The sequence below is a fragment of the Anser cygnoides genome, chromosome 3 (assembly GCF_040182565.1).
Source record: "Anser cygnoides isolate HZ-2024a breed goose chromosome 3, Taihu_goose_T2T_genome, whole genome shotgun sequence".
Lineage (NCBI taxonomy): Eukaryota > Metazoa > Chordata > Aves > Anseriformes > Anatidae > Anser > Anser cygnoides.
In genome coordinates, this window is record NC_089875.1 from 42,953,710 (window position 1) to 42,970,997 (window position 17,288).

General features: G+C 42.7%; 1 protein-coding gene across 1 annotated transcript in view; it reads right to left on the minus strand.

Annotated features, from left to right (window-relative positions):
- Positions 1-16,261, minus strand: part of KCNK1 (potassium two pore domain channel subfamily K member 1) — a 34,697-nt gene extending 18,436 nt beyond the window's left edge. Inside the window, exon 1 of the mRNA XM_048047219.2 lies at positions 15,130-16,261. Within this exon, the coding sequence (XP_047903176.1) occupies positions 15,130-15,484 (355 nt within the window). The 5' untranslated portion in view covers positions 15,485-16,261. The remainder of the gene's footprint in view (positions 1-15,129) is intronic.
- Between the last annotated feature and the right edge of the window lie 1,027 nt (positions 16,262-17,288).

The following is a 17,288-nucleotide window of genomic DNA, read 5'->3' on the forward strand; positions in this document are numbered from 1 at the left end:
AATCATGCTTTTTGGAGCAGTGTCATTAAAGACTTCATGCTCTGTGTGTGCATGGCTTCAGACAGTGCTCAGTGCAGGAACAAAGAAATATGTGAGCACATTCAGTAGACAGAAGTCTGCTAAGCCTCTGTGAGAAAGCATTTAGGCTTCAGTTCTGTCACAGATAGTAGTCAAAAGATGTGTGTGCATTTCTAGGTTTGCTTGGTTTTAGCTTTAAAACAAATTAACAAGCAAACTTTTTTCTAAACCTGAAGTCTGTATACTAGAATTTGGGTCCCCTCAGAGTTATCCTAGATTTATGATCCTATAAGAGTTAAACTACAATCAAACCAGGATTCATCTTGGGCTGGGATTTTGCACCCCCTTCCTCCCCCGACCTCTCAATAACAGCATATTTCTAGAAATACCTATCCAAAACCAGAGCATCATATTTTTAGATCAATCTCTAGCAAGCAGTTAACATAAGTAATGAAACATGTCTCTTGTATCAACAGCTATTTTCCATGAAACCTAAGATTCATTTTTCAATGGGGGGAAAAAAAGATGAAAATGACGAAAGTCTGCTGAATAAAAGCCAAACCCAACAGGTCAAAAGCAAGGTTAGACTTCCTGAGGGCTCCTCTGAGACTTCAGCAAGGAAAATTCCAATTATTCTTTTATTGGATTACCTGCCCGCTAGGCAACAGATGGTCAAAAATCTGTATCAAAGTGGGGCCCCCCACCAGATTACTTTATTATGAATATTTCCTGATAGAACAAACTCTGCCTGGGAAACTAAAATTTGATAAAAAAAAAAGAAATGTGAACGGGCTTTACTAGGGAAGGTCTACTGGTAGTTCTCTGAAACGTTAGAAAACAAGGCAAGGTTTTGTGCTTACCTTTTGTAAAGGGTTTTTGTATTCTGTTTAGCAACACATGTGCAGCAACATTCCCACAATAATGGATTTTTAAAGCCACAGATCACCAAGATTAATATGCAAAGAAACAGATTCATTAAAAACCTTCTTAAAAATTTCAACACCAATTTCAAGGTATTGAAAAGAGGTACAAACCCTTCTGCGGTTCTTCCCAGGATTCACATCCTTAAATATCCAATATTGGAAAGAAAAATCTTAAACACAGAAAAAGTTTTGGCAGAGACCAGGAAAGAAAGTGACATTATTGACTAGATTTAGTCATTAGCTTGCACATGATCTTTTCATTTCATGTGTTCTTTTGGTAAAAAGCATGTTGAGACTTTCACCTTGACTACAGCATAAAGGTTGATATGTTTTACACAACAGTAATACTTCTAGATTTTGTCTTTAGATATGGCAGTCTGCAGCAATGTCCCCTACAGAAAAATTCATTTTAGCAGCTTAGAAATGCATTTAGCATTTAATTTCAATGAATCTGAGAAGGTAAACATGTTCTAAAGAGACTGGCAGAAGATAGAGCTTTTTGTTTCTTGGGAAAGGTCTGGAACCATGATTTCATTTCATGCTGTAATTTTCTCTTTCCCTACCTCCGCTAATCGTTCTGTAACAGGTTTTAAAGTTCTATCAATTACTTCAGCCTCCACCACTTGAAAGACCTTGTTTATGAACATATTACAGGGATGTGCCAGCTGCCACTGATGAGCCCAGCACCTGTGCAGTATGGTACTCAGCTTGAAGAGAACAAGTCTGGTACTGTGTAGTGGGAAGAGGTTTCTAAAATTGGTAACGGGCACCTGGTACCATTCCAAATCCATCCTGGGAGGTGTCACAAGCTTTAAATGTGTTGCAGTGGCACTTACTGCAGTGCTTTCATCACATCTAATTAGTGAAGAACACTTATCTGGTCTTGCTATGTTATCATTTCTTGCACTGAAACGAGCCACAGTTGTTCTTCCAACCACCTGGGAATAAAAAGAAACAACCAGCTGCAAATTAGTATGCTTCCTACCTTCACTTCTGAAGCAAAAATTGCTTTATTGCACCATCAGGAAGAACAGGACATGAAAACAGTGAATGAAACTGGTATTGTGGGCAGTAAAGAATTATCACACAACATTAAAAATTAAGCAGTTTCATGCAGGAAAGTTAAAATCAAATCTGTAAGCAGCATCTTTGCATTAAAATGCAACCTCACATAGAAGAAAGTATTATCTGCTAAATACAGCCGGGGAATAGGCATTTATACTTCAAATCTTGTAGATTTGACATGTGGAACTTGGGGAAATTACTAGCATCAGCTCCCTTGTTGACAGAGGAAGACACACAGTCCTTTCATATCTTTGTCAGATATTTTGGTATTTCATACTTACATCAATCAGACACGATAATGCATTTGCATACAAATAAATCCTATCTCTACCTTTTGTTTTAATTGCTATTCGTGAGAAATATGAACGATTCGACAGTATGTAGAGCAAAATAGAAGCAAATCAACACAAATAGCAGGAATCAGTGAACCAACTAACCAAGCTACACAGAGCTAGAGTGCAATCAATCTCCAGTTTTATGGAAGGTATGTTCCACCTGGAATATTCATTCCTAACTTAAAAATAATACTTATCACTTCTGAAATTAAAAGACAAAGTTTAATCAATAGCCAAAGTGAAATATCTTTCAGATGAGATAGTTTATTCTAAATCACAGTCCGTAACACAATGTCTGATGGTACTCTGCCATCCGAATATAGCCTAGCTGAACAGACTCACACATTCATGTTCAAAACAGAACATTAATTTGCAAGGCCCGATGGGGAAATACTTTAACTGTTGAGAGCTGGCTTATGGAACTGTAAACAAATTTTACAGATATTGAGTATTGAATCACTCACATGTTTGGGACAGCCCATATAGCAAACACCAACTGCAGGAACCATAAACTAAATTAATCACACTGGAATCAGGATAGCCAGCATAATCACAACTGTATGTCCTACCAACAAATACAAGGAAAACAGAAGAAAAGAACAGGACTGTAATTGCACATACTATTTCTGTTCATAAGAGGAACTGTAGACAGCTTTGTTTAACTAGAAATTCTTTAGAAATAAATCACAATGTAGTGTTTAGAAAGGCAAACTACAGACACAAGACATTTAGCCAACAACGTAAAGACATAGCAGTTTAAATGCTGTGGGGTTTCAAACACTATTGTTGTCTGCTTATATTAATGGCAATTTGTTTTAAGATGGTGAATATTTTTTCAGTTTGCTAGCAAAATGCCTCCTGGTAGGGTATATGATATCTTCAGAAATTCTTACAACTACAATATGATTGACCTAGTGAAAATATATCATCCTAGCCTCTGAGGGACAGAATAAGATAGCCCTGCACACAATGAAAGCAGGCAACGTTAAATCCATAGGACAATTCATCAAAAATGCACTAACTGCTCCATCACAATTCTGGACCACTGCATCAGACCAACACCATCAACACCGACCAATGATTCTGGGTCCCATTTCCTCAGGTCCCAGTACCATAAGGTAGCATATGCATCAACCTGCTGAGCATCTGACCAGCCTGAAAGACTGAGTCGTGTGGGGGGTGGGGGGGCTTCATGGTCAGCACTTTCCTTTCAGTGCTTGCATTTGCAAACCGAGGCCATCAAGAAAAAGGCTCGACTGATGCAACCTGTGATTCTCTAAGGGATGTGGGATGCTGTAAATGGCATCTCTCAGATGCCAATGTACTGGCGGGGGAAGAAGGTGATAAACTGGCTGGTGATTCCAAAATAAAGACAGGCAGGGAAGAGCCAGGGTCAGCAATGTGTAAATTGATAGTTAGCACATCTTTTCAAGAGAGGTATTTCTTTGCAAGAGTCTGGCCCTATGAAAACCCAGTTTCTTGTAATTTTCAAGGATCAAGATTTATAAACTAGTTACGGTAACTAAACACAAAGGTATTAGTTCTGTATTAGTTTCAAAAATGACAATTTATCAAATAATGCTAGTTACATAGCAGGGTAAAAATAAAGCTCCCCCTAAGATGTGTGTACCTGGGGTAGTGGATAGAGTCCTAGCAGGGTGTAGAAATATTTCAGAGGCAGCATCTCTATCAACAGGAGCTTCTTTCAGCTTTGCTAGAGGTCACTTTAATCTTGCTTGAAATATTGCTCCTTCGCGAGGGGCAATGAGCAATTGTCAGATACATCATCATTACAGGAACACGTTCTTAGCTTGCCAGCTCCTTTTACACCTGTTGTCAATTTGGCCATGCATTTTTGATTCTTCCCATGCTTTCACCAAATTGTTATCTGAAATATCTGATCTAAGAGTTGCAGCTGAGAAAGAAGATCCTTTTCCCTTTGTGGCTCTACCCCTCTTGCATTGGTTGTAGCTTATCTGACTGCAGTAACTCAGAGCAAACTAATCCTGCAGAAAGCGCCTACATTTCTTCTAGGCCAATAAGCTGAGCTGGCTTACTGCTGTGGTCCAGGAAGCATCACAGCTACCACAGAGAAGAAGGCTGGGCCACAGGGCGGGAATCAAAAGTCCAGGATATCTTCTTTCCAGTGGCAGGATTGTTAGGTAGGCCCGGCACATTTTGTTTTACCTCACCCTGGGCAAACGTTTTCCTAGATATAAGGAGAGGTAACCAGCATGCTAAAGCAGAACAAACTCTACCTTCTTCCCACAAAGGCTATTCATGCATTTGATAAGTTATGTGGGCTGTATTAACTGATAACCATCTTGTCTTCTGCACAGAGTACACAACTCAACAATTTCCTAGATGGGAGTGGCAATGCTTCTGGAGTCTCCACTGAAGACACAGAAATGCATATTACAGATTTTGATATGGCTTCTCTAAGTCCTTATTCAAGAAGCTGCAATTTTCACTATTATTACTGAGCAGAGAAACTATTACTAAAACAATACCAAAAAAAAAAAATACCAAAAACCAAACCAAACCAAACAACCACCAAACCAACCATCCAATGCAAGAAAATGAAAGCATGCTAAAGCACATCTGCGGGATGGAAAAAGTCAGCTTACCGTAGGAAAACATGGCCTAGCACCTAGCAGGAGGAGCAGAGAGCTGCAAGACAAAATTCACAAGCTCCTATTCTCAGCCATACTAATGGCTTACATGAACTTTCACAGCTGCTTTTTTCTCTTTGCCTTAGTTCATTCTTTTGCAAAATACATACAGAAATACCACTCTATCCCCAAAAGAACAGAAAAGTGCTTTATCCAGTAAAGCAGTTCTTGTTACACACATGCTTCAGCATCTACTTTTAGAAGGCGGTTCAGAAATTTGGGAGATTATCACCATCTCCCTCGTGACATCTAATTATCTGGAACTCAAATAGCTGGTTATGGAGTTGAAAGAATTCCTATCTTTCAGTTTAGGTTGAGATTTGTTATTACCAACAACTTCTAGTATAAGTGACATTTTCCTCTAAGCAGCATACAAAATTGTCAGATAGCGATTACCCCAGAAAGCATGACCTGAACATTCAATAGGCTTCATTTAGTACAAATGGCTGCACAGAAAGATCTGAGAGATAAAGATTTATTTTTGCACTATATATAGGCAGAACGTAAATGTACAATAACTCCAGTAACGAAGTCAGGCAGGAGCTTGCCCTATCCCTAGATTTTCTCTTTTCTTATCAATGTGCGTTGCTGATTCACAGAATGCAACGTCAGGCAATGTTCAGAGTTGTTTGTCTGCCCAACTGGAGCTGCAGTAGAGGACCAGCAGACAGGTTGAGAACCTTGATTTCTCAACAGACGTGCTTACACACACAGGTGAATTAAACAGTCTCTAACATAGAAGAGCTTCACTGCCCAATACTAACCATTCAGATGATTAACAGCATTTTGCATTCATTTCTGTGCATCACTCTTACAGTTTTCTATAGCTAGGACTTTCAAATGGTAACACAATGACACATCTCTGAGTCTTAGTTGTTTTAGCTATACTACTGCGTCAGTATTCCAAGTTAAAATGTAACCATGAAAGTAAGTAACAAGACATGCTGTGAATGAAAATTTAATTACCCATTAGTAAGTCATATACCCTAAAGCTTTCAAAGCTGTAGAAGAAATGGAAGTTCTCCGGTTTGCTTTAGGGTTTTCTCATTTCCTGTAGGCCTATGTCTGTCTCATACAATACGCAGTCGGGTAAATAGCTACTTAAATAATACACAGAGTAGAGATGTCATGGCCTTCTCCTGTTAATCTTTAACACAAGAAGATATTTTTAGAACTTCTTTCTCCCTTTTATGAAGTTAGATGTAAAGGATTGTAAAATGAAGTTCCCCAAAACTAAACTTCCAAGCTACTACTATTTTTTTTTCAAACCAATCTCTGAACACATTGCTACTTTCAGAGCACACTTGCTGTTTTCCACTACAGCTTTCTTTAAAGCCATGAATCCTATGATCCCAGCCTACTAGTGGAGAGACAAAACCAGAATCTGTCTTGCCTTTGCGTTTGGTGACTCTGCAGGAGCAAAACCCTTTTCAAACTATATGAAAAACAAAGAAGGGCACCCACTCTAGCTTGCCTCTGGACTTTGGCACTACTATTGCGTGTTGCAGTGTCTGAGCCTGCCAATCGTATTTTAAAAGCTCAACCTAACAAAATATGTGGTCAGTGTGTTCCTTGTAGGCTCTAAACAACAAATAAAGTAAGAGCCCAACTACCACACCAGAGAGAAGTCAGTGCAGGCTTTAAGATAAAAGCAAGCATGAGCCTCATGCAAGCCAGTGCTGCCATCATTTGAGGTTGTCTATCACTTTTGCATCTTCTTGCCAAGAATTCTTCTTGCATTTTAAAATAACTAGTAATAGTGTGTATCTAACCTTTGCATATAACCCAAAGGAAGAATAATCTGGGGAACAGCAGTAAATTTTACAATCATTGTCGAGCCAGCTGCCTCCTTTTCCTTGACGCAGGAGACCTTTGCCCCGCAATCCTGTATTCTGCTTAGCTTCGGGATACTCATGTGTCACCCTTAAGCACGTCACAGCTGAAAGGAAGACTCAAAAGCAGACGTGCACTTGTGACAGGATTCTCACAGGCTTAGTAGTTGTGTCGTTTTTTGTAGATCAAACTCTGTTTCTTTCCCCAACAGCATGAAAGACAAACATTGGGCTCATCCTTTTGGTCTCACTGCATGTTTCTGTACAAAAAGCCTGGCATATAGCTTTTACCAACACTGCAGCAAGTATTTATGGTGAATCAAATGTGTACCCTACTTGTTATTTTAATGGCATACAAACATATCAGTATCAGCTAGCTGCAGTTCCTTTACTGTAAACACTGGATAGATAATATTTAGTGACTAAATAAAATATTTTCATATTGATTTGGGAAAAGTATTCCTCTTATACTCATTTCAGCATAATAGAACCACCAATGTCATACAGCCAGTACAACAAAGAAATGAAGTCCCACAATCTAAGTGCTGCCTGAAGTGAATTTTCATTTGTAAAGGTCAAAATTTAGAAGTTAGATTCACATATTATTAGGATTAAATTTATGTTTATTAAATTTTGCTTGAAAACATCCTGCATAGAAGTTCTGGCTACTCCAGAAGTTTTTGTTTCGTAGTAGAACACAGAAAAAAGAATGCAGAAAGTCTCTACTCCATGTCAGCTTAACATCAGCCTAGACTCACGATTTTCAGGAGAAACATGGAAAGCTGCTATTTAAGTTTCTACTGGTAAGTAGTATGCAGCTTGGTCAGAGGGCACAGCTCCACTTTCTCACACCCAAGCAGAGTGGTACCGAGATTGCTGGGTTGGCTTGTTCTGCTGGCAAAACCTGTCTCCCAAGCAAGCCTTGTCCCTCAGCTGCTGCTTAGGCAGTATTCCCTGGCCATCTTCCTGCTTCCGCGTCTGCATGGCCCCAACGCCTCAAAGACGCTGTGATGCCTTCTGAAGCTGCTTGGACTACTGGCACAAAAATCGTCTGAGAACACGGACTGCGGTAACACTCAGTGGTTTCATGCCTGTGGTCTGGTGACAGCTGGTACACTGCTTTGATTCATATGAGGTTTTCCTCCAAGTTTTCATCCGCTGTTTTCAGAGATAAATGTATATCTTTTTCTTTCCAGGGGAGAGAAAATCCATGTTCTTGTGAAAGCCGCTCTGACATTTTTCTGAAGCACAGCCACTTGAAACCCTTTCTTTTATTCATTTCTTTCTGTCCTGTTTCTTAAACAGATCACTTCTTTGCATTTCTGGTCAGGACAATCTTATAAAAGATTTTAGCTAGGTTCTTTAGAGAAAAATGTAGTGACACTTCTCATAGGGTCTTCTGGGTCATCATTAGTAACCACTCTAGGGCTACAGTTAAATTTTGTACAAATATCAACCTACAAGCAGCTGAGGTCAGATCCAGAGACACAGGAGGAATTTAAGTAACTAACTCTCAAAAAGCATTTTATTGCTTCTCTCTAATCATGAATTCATTGAAACTCACCTAGGTATCCCAATTTTTCCTCAGATTGCTAAAATTCCACTTCTGCACATGCCAAGGAACATTATGGTCTTCATATGGCTTAGCAGCTTGTGGCCTAGTTTATAATTAACTTGGAGCAGTGGCTAAACTAGAAATTTCTCCCTGGATCATCACGTTCTTCTGTCAAAATAAAGCATAGATTAAAACAATGGTGCTATGGGTCAAAATGAAACAAAGAACAAAAAACAGCCAACAGATAAATGAAAACAAGAAAAACTAGGTATTTCAAAAAAGAGGTATTTTAAGTTGTATACACATAGAAGTGAAAATCCTATTAAACAATGGCTCGGAACTGCAGAATTTGATTATTAAATGCATGCATTTTAGAAGTCCTGTTCTGAATGCATACATAACTTTTAGCTTAGGAATCAATCTAGAGATGTCAGCAAAACAGTAGTAAAAATTCCAACTTTGCAAAAGGATTCAAACTTTTTAATAAAAGGCAAATTTTTGGAGATATTACTCTTCCTCTCAATAAGGACGTAAATATCACAGAACAAAATCAAGCCAAGCAGAGTAATAATTAGAAATAATAACAGAGTAACTAGAGGCCATGTAATCTGTCTATGACATGTAGTTTTAACACAGCAGAATTAGGAAAAAAAATAGAGAAATAGCAAAGGTAACATTTATGAAAAGAGTCGATTCATAAGCCCAGGGCAGAATACCGTCAACTCAGTCCTGACGTCAGTTATACTCTGTTCAATGGACTGTTTTATTAATTTCTTTTATTATTTTCTCCTTCAGCAGGGGAAAAGCGACCTCAGACCTGACATGGAAGGACAAGAAAGGTGGTAGTATTAGTCCTTCCAGTGTGGAAAGCTGCTGGGCTAGCTCCTCATCCCCGGGAACTTAGCAAGGCAGGTGGCACAGCACGATGCAGAAGCAAGGACAGAGCAGGTATGAGAGGCGCTTTGTCCACTACCAGCCAGCACTGCTCTGAGCAATAACACAGTAACGCTACTCCACGGCTTCTCTGGTTTCTGCCAGGAGAGTCTTCACTACTCATTGGCCTGTAAAGCATAAACATTGGATTAGAGCTAGTGTTGCTGCCCTTTATTTCAGCACACACGAGCAGAAGTTTGGCACAGCTGATGGCTGTGCTCACATGAGAAACCAGGAACCGCCAGCCAGCCCGGAACATGAGATGGGACACACACGGATTTCCTCTCTGCTACTGTCTGCTTCACTAGAGAAAACAAGAACTTTGTCCCAGGCACACAAGAGGTAATATGACCAGGCTACTGGTTGCAGCTGTCATCTCTGCTAGCTAAAGAACAGCTTGCATCCTAATATCCTTTCCAAAATGTTTACTAACTTTGACTAATACCAGCAATTTGATAAAATTCATATCAATTTGATTTTTTTCCCCACCCAAACTCAGAAAGGTTGAGGGGTTTGTTGGTGGGGCTGGTTTTTTAAACCTAAGTTCCTTCTTGGGTAATTTTAAATTTGAGGTTGTTTTGTTTTTCTTGAATGTTCATGTTTTTACATTGTAAGAAGGAAGAAACCAGAAGCATCCAATCTACCTTTCCAGTCTTACTCTCTCTATATATTCATCTTGTCTTCTCCTACAGCTTCCTAAGACATGTAATGGTAATCTTTTCTTCCTTTTTTTTTTTTCCCTTCAAGAAGGCTAGAAAACCTTAGTTCAAATCCTTCTTCTGAGAACAGCATTCAGCAGAACTCAAATTTCCAATGTCCCAGGAGACAGCACCTTAACCCGAGGCCCAAACCGGAACAGGGCAGCAGCAAGTCTGGAACTGCTCTATGGTCTTTAAAAATGGGGATTTTCCTCAAGAGGAAAGCAGACACACAGGCAGACAGCAGGACTTTCCCTCTGTGTTTATATTAACAAAGCAAGAAGTGGGATGCCTGGTTCCTGATCTATCATCCTGATAGATCTATCAGGGATGACTGTCTCCTGATCTATCTGGAAGGGAACAGCCTCAGGGAGCAGCTATGACAGTCTGATGCCAGAGCACTCTGTAATATCAGACCATTCTCCTGGGGTATGGGTTCAGATCCCTCCAAGCAAAAGAGGGAAAAGAATGAGGTTTCTCACATCCTAAGTCAACATCCAAACAGTTGGTATGTTGGATGTAATCCTGCTCTGGCATCTTTCTCAACTTGCCTCTTCGTTTCCTTTGCTTTCCTTACCAGCACTCCTGCACAAACACCCTTCAATTGCAGGGCACAGCACAGTTACTTTTGTCTCCTAGAAAGTCTCCAGCAAGTTACATTTTCCTGTTGCTTTCTGAGTAACAAACAACTCTTAAAAGAGAAACAAAGTTCCTTCCCAAAGTTTGGCATCCTAGACCTGGTCAGTAGCTACAATTTATCAGAGATATTTAAGTGATCCATGAGCGCTACAGGCAGAGCAGCAGTACAATGAAGTTTCAGTTTTCTGCTGGAGTCAGAGGTAACCAAGTTTAAGCTATCACCAAATTTGTATATTTTCATACAAGAAGCTACAGGAAATCCCATGCCAGGTTTCTAGACATGTATTTCATATTACTTATGCAATGCACTTATTCAGTGTGTGTTAATGAGGTAATACAGTCATCCTCAGGGACACAGACCACGTATTCTGATGCCTACAATTTAAACAAAGTAAGTTTTACATTAAATTTAAGTATAGAACAAATAAAAGTCTGCTTTGCCTAAAGCCTCTGTAAAGTACCCTCTTTCTAATGAAGTTAAATTCACCTTCTTCCATAGGTTATGAAATTCCCATGTGGCCTTTTCAACCTGAGGGCTCTATTGTAAGCATGTATGAATCTTAGAATGGCATATTACAAAGACATCATGATACTTTCACGTCATTCCCTAATCTTCCACGGATTTGTCAAGATCTGTAATGCACGCTGAGTCTGCATTGGATACGGGGTCTGTTCCCCCAGGAGGCAGAAATATAAGAAAGACTGCTTCTTGACAGAAGAACATGGAGAAAATGATGCAGACTGACAAGGTTTTCCCTCCCTAATCACTTCATATCAAGCCTACCTTCTTTTGCAGCACAGCCACTGACTCCAGCACCACCTCCCAGTCTGTTCTTTTTCATACAAAAGGCATAGCTTAGTTTCCCTTGCAAGTTATCAGTAACGATGCTTATGAGAATCAGACCTAACAGAGAAAGCCCTTAGGAAGCAAATGATACATTCATTAATTCCTCATACTGCTTGCCAGTAAAACTCATATAAACTATGTAACTTGAACACAAAAGCTTTCCCTGAAAAACATACTGTTTCTTTACTACTTCCTCAGCTGAGCACTTTCAAGGTACTAGCCACTGTCAGCATTTACCTACAGCTATTACACAGATGTTCTTTACTCTTTCCAGAATGCAGCAAGCAGAAAACTGAAGCCAGCACCTCACAGACCTTGGGCATCACTCCTCATGGTGTGGCATAACATAATCCAGTCCCCATTGACAACATTTCAACTGGTACAGGCTAAATTCTGCAGATGTTGATACCCACTAACCACCTTGCAGAAAACCACGTTAGGGGCTTCAGAAACATCTGAGTACTAACAGCTCTCTCCTCCCTTTTCTTACCGATCTAAATTCTTGTGGTTTAGACAAGAGTGTAGTCTGATCTTAAACAAAAAATGAAAAACGTGTGTTGCTGTTATGGAAGACAACTTCTCCTCACCTTTCCTGAGGTCAGGGCAAAGTGTATCTTGCCAACTCTGCCACAAAAGAAAAGGATCTGACGAAGCTCTTTCTCATCATCCCCTCTGGTAAACAGATGTTAAGTAAAACCCATAGCCACGTTTGTGATGGAGGAAAAATACTTAAAGCCAGACATCCAGAATAAAACTTATCCTCCTTTCTCACGAAATGCTGCGGTACAATCCCTACACTAAAAAGACCCTTTCCAAAAAGGTGTGTCAAAATGCAGGCCTTAAGTACCTAAATCGGCATCTCCCTTCCTTTCCTATCTGTTTTCCTTCAAAAATAAAAGCCACATTACTCTTCATACCTTCCAACACAAGTGATATCATCTTCCTTTTTTACTCCTTTCTGCCTACAGTATTCCCCACAGCGCAGCATTCCCATATTGCACTGATCTGCAGTAAAATCTTAGAGCTTAACAGCGTACTAAGAACAGTGAAAGCACACTACCTGGGAGAGCAAGCGCAAAACATTACTTCATTTTTATTATACAAATGTGTTTTGTCTCTAATAATGGCCCAACAACAAAGCCAACTAGAAACAACTGCTTCAGCAAGATTATTCATGACATCTAGCACTGACCATACATGTGCGTAAGGACATAATTGTAACGAGTTTGCAGGACAGATGCTATTTAAATGCACACAATTGTACATTCTTAGTGTTTATGTTGTCAGTGCTTAATGAACAAATTGCTTCCTCTTGCAGACTGCTCATATGTCATTCTGCATGACTGCTTAATCTGTATAGGGAGGAATAAATATGTTAGAAGTCGTTAAACCTGCTGCCAGTCACTGCTATCATCTGCTGAAGCCTCACCCCCAGCCCATTTCACTGCCCTCTGTTCACTCACCCTTCAGGCAGCTTGTGACTGTCCTGTGACAGTCTGCGTGTGCAATGTGAATTTCTTCCAAGTAACAATTTGCCTTATTGCATTTATTCTGCAAATGCCCTCCATTGAAGAATAATTCAGACTTCTTAAGTAGCTTTATCATTTCCTTCAAGGATTTTCTCTAGCTAGTAAGAAGCCAAAGAATATAATAAGGATGGGAAGAAAAAAAGAAGCGGAGCTGGGGATGCTAAAATTAAACGCTTTTCCCATATGCTTTATATAGAAAACTAGAAGGCTGTGAGATAAGCTTTGTCCTCTGAACAGGAGGTAGGTGTGCATTTATTTACATGATGAATGTCAAACTCAGTCAGCTGAACATATGGGACACCCAAGTGCTCCCTGCAATTTCGCATTGCTTCTCCTAGCCCAGAAGCAACCATCAGTTGGTACCACCAGCACCAGTTCCCTTTTCCATGTTTGTCCTTACTGTTGAAAAATAAGAGTTAAGCACTGAAGTACTATCACATTTCCATGTTTGTCTCACTACTATTGCTACTGTATATTGATTAAAGTTTAAAAATGCATTTACTGAAAACATTTAATTGCATATGTCACAAGCATATCACTTTCTCTTCATATAAACTCCATTTCTAATTAGTAGGACCAAAGGGATGGAGTAGAATCCATAACCCTATTTTAAAAAAATAAAATATAAAAATAAATAAAAAAAATCCAACTTTTTATAATGAGCTGACAACCTGATCTATAGATTCAATTACTTTTGTTTAAAAAAAAAAAAAAAGTCAATGCTTGTCCTAATCATTCAGGAAGTGCCAAAACATGATCAAGTAAGTATACTGCAAAATATTAAATGTCATTATCGATATCAGCTCATTATATTTCCATTAACAGTAAGAATGATCACTTATGGGCAGAGAAAAAAAAAATAGCATCATTTATAGTAGTACCAATGCACCGTCAAGACTCAAATCAGTTGGAGGGCAAGGCCCTTTGTTTGGGCTAGTTTTAGGGTGAATTTTTAAAGCTTCTCTTATTCAAGAAGCCTTAGCTACTTATTTCAGCATGTAATTCAGTCACTCATGAAATTTCATGCACAAACATCAAACCAAATCTGGAATTTTATTTCTTTTAAAACAGCTTAACAGCAAGATGTTTCCCCTCCCCCTCCCCAAATTCAGACAAAGAAATTCAAAGGAGACAGAGACCCTAAAAACAGATTTCTAAAAACATTTCGAAGTTCACAGAAGGTGGGCACCTTGCTGGGTTTTCAAAGGCACCAAAACTTTAGGAGAGGGCAGGGGGATGAGACGGGGGGGAGGGGGGCTTCGCAATCAGCACAGTGCCTGCCTCTTTAAAAATTAACCGAAGTCAATACTTTTGCTCCTAGTGCTAAGTAGGGCAGACTTAAAATACAGTTTCACTTTTAATAATTTAACATGTAGCAAGGACATCAATGTACGTGTTTGTGGGAGGTCGCACCACTGCCGTCCTGGGTTATGCACCTTACATAAAAGATAGCTTACACAAGCAAACTGTGACGGTCCTGGGAAGTCATCCAGTGGCTCAGATGCCTCCTGTTTCCACTCTGCCCAGTTCATTTCTGGGATGCCTCCCCTCTGTCACCACCACGAGACACCCCAACGCCCTCCTGAAGCCAAGGGCAGGTGGGATGAGAGCTCAGTATTTGCAGACAAGGTTACTCAGGACCTCTGCAACGTGACACCGGCTGTGCAAAGCCTTTCTTCTCCCCTCAACCGCGGGATGCCCCAAAACTAGGCGAACCCTCCTCAGAGCCGGAGGCACGAACACAAAGAGCACCCCCTAAACGAGGGCATTTCTGAACTCCGCCACGAGCGGGGCGGTTCAGTACTCGCTACCTCGGCAGCGGCCCCGCGGGGCTGCCAGGATTTCGCCGGGCGAGAGGCCGAAGGAGCCGATGAGCGAGCGGTTTCCCCGCCGCCAGGGAAACTTCCCAGCCGCTCACCGGCCGCCTCGGGCCGGGGCCGGGGCCTCGCCTCAGCCCCGCTCCGCACCCGGGGCCCGGCCCCCGCCGCCAGGCCCCGGCCGTGCGGGGCCCGAAGCGGCCGGGGGAGCCCCGCGGGGCCGCCCCGCACCCCCGGGGGCCCACCCCGGGCCTCGCCGGCCTTACCCGTGGTGGAGAGCACGGTGCTGGCGAAGAAGAGGGAGGAGGTGAAGTCCCAGTTCCAGTTGCCCGAGGCGTTGCTGAGCACCGAGACGCCGTAGTTGCTGGCCTCCAGCACCCGCAGCAGGAACTGCTCCAGCTGCTGCTCCGAGAGGCAGGCGTGCTCCTCCAGGAAGCGCTGCTTCAGCTTGCCCAGCTCCTGCCGCAGCAGGTCCTCGTAGGGCAGCTCCACCGAGGAGAAGACCACGGCGCCGAACACCAGGTAGAGCAGGTAGCCCAGCACCAGCAGGGCGAAGCACCAGGCGGAGCGGTGCTGCTCCACCAGCCGCACGCAGGAGCTGCCCGCCAGCGACTGCAGCATCTTCCCGGGACGGGGAGCGCGGCCGCGGCCGGGGCCGCCGCCGCCGCCGCCTGCCGTGGCTGCGGCTGCCGCTGCCGGCTTCGGGAGCGGCGCTGATGTGGCGCTCACGTGGCGGCGCGGCGCAGGTAGCGCGGCCGGGGGCCGGCCCGCCGCCGCCAACCGCCACCAACGGCCGCCGGCCGCCGCCCGTAACGGCGGTGGAACCGACCGACAGCGCCCGCTCGGGTGCCCGCTCCGGCCCCTTTGTGCGCGGAGGTGCCCGGAGGTTCCCGCCCCTCCGCCCCCCTCACGCGTGTGGGGAGCCCGGGCACCGCGCAAGGCTTTGCCCTCGCACCGCGTCTGGGCGCCTCGGGGGGCGCCCCGCAGGCGGCAGGGGGTGGTGGCGCCGGGTGGAGGCAGGAGGCTGGGTTTCTGCCCGCCTGTGCGGTGGGCGCTGTGATCCTGTCAGCGGGAGCTTCCTCAGAGCCGCGGCTTCACGACGGGGCCTGTTTGGGGCTGAGGTTTGAAGCTGGTGGCCTCCTGAAGCACCATCCAAGCCCAGTTACTCATATTCAGTGCTGCACTCATGAAAATACTTACTATTAATCATAAGAAACAGCCGGCTGGTTCTCAGAGCAGTGCCCACAGTGATACACTACATGTAAATACGCCATCCAGTCAGACCTCTGTAATGGTCCAAAACAGCAATCTTCTCAAGCCTAACTTGAAATATTCCTCCTGTGCCCATCTCGAGGTCTGGCAGCAACCACACAGTTAACCCACAAAGAAGGTTCCCTGCCACATGAAATGAAGCGGAGAAAAGTGTGGCTTCTCCAGGTGTCCCTTAAGAGGACTGAGCACAGCTTCTGGGATCTCAAAAACAAGATGGGATCTCAGCACCACACACCAGCAGGAGCCTACTGCTTTTGCCCCACATCTCAGCTGATGCCATAGAAATAAAGCAGCAGTTTGTAAATTTGGAACTTAATGAGGTTAATCTGGTGAGTTTGGACAGAGTAAATCAAATGCAGCAACATATCTGTGAGGTACATCTCTAAGCTGTAAGGACTAAAATGGGAGGAGAATACAAAAATGAAAGTCACAAAACAATTTTGTCATGCCAGAAACTGAAAATGATTCACTAGCATTTCCTTTCATATGACAGCTGAACTAGGCTACGGGCAGAATCTGGCCTGGCAGAGCAGTTCATCCCGTTTCTGGCCCATTCCCCACTGCCACCTACAGCCGAGTTGTTCCAGGGGCTCCTTCCCCTCTCTCTTGCTGCGTAGCCAGGATGTAATTCTGAAACCAAAGAGCCCGAATGCCTGGCCAGGTAGTGCCTTTGGGTGCCGTGGGAGGTACGTACGTGGCAGGCCAAACAAGGAGACTCTAGATCATCTGCCAGGAGCCCAGGCATGCTCCAGCCTACAAATGTACCTGTGATGTGCCTGCACTTGCACCTTCTGAATTCAGTCGTACAACTGGGGAGGGGGCATTACGGACACTTGGGCGTTTTGGTAGAAAGATGCACTTTTCCCCCATGGCTGAACTCCTGAACTGTTAAAAGGTTCCAACTGTTGAAACAGTTCCAAGCTGCCTCCTTCATAGATATAAATTGTAACGCCAAACAGATGTGGTGCAATTAAATTAGGCTGAGGGGTCTGAAGTGAACAACTGATGAAAAGCTGTGCTGCACATCCAGAAATTATTTGACAGAAGCACAGATAAAGGCAGAGAAGTCATGTCCTTGCATTGTCACTTCAGTACCTTTCACTGTCGTCAGTATATCTTTAAAATACTTTTTTTTTTTTCCTGTAAAATGGTG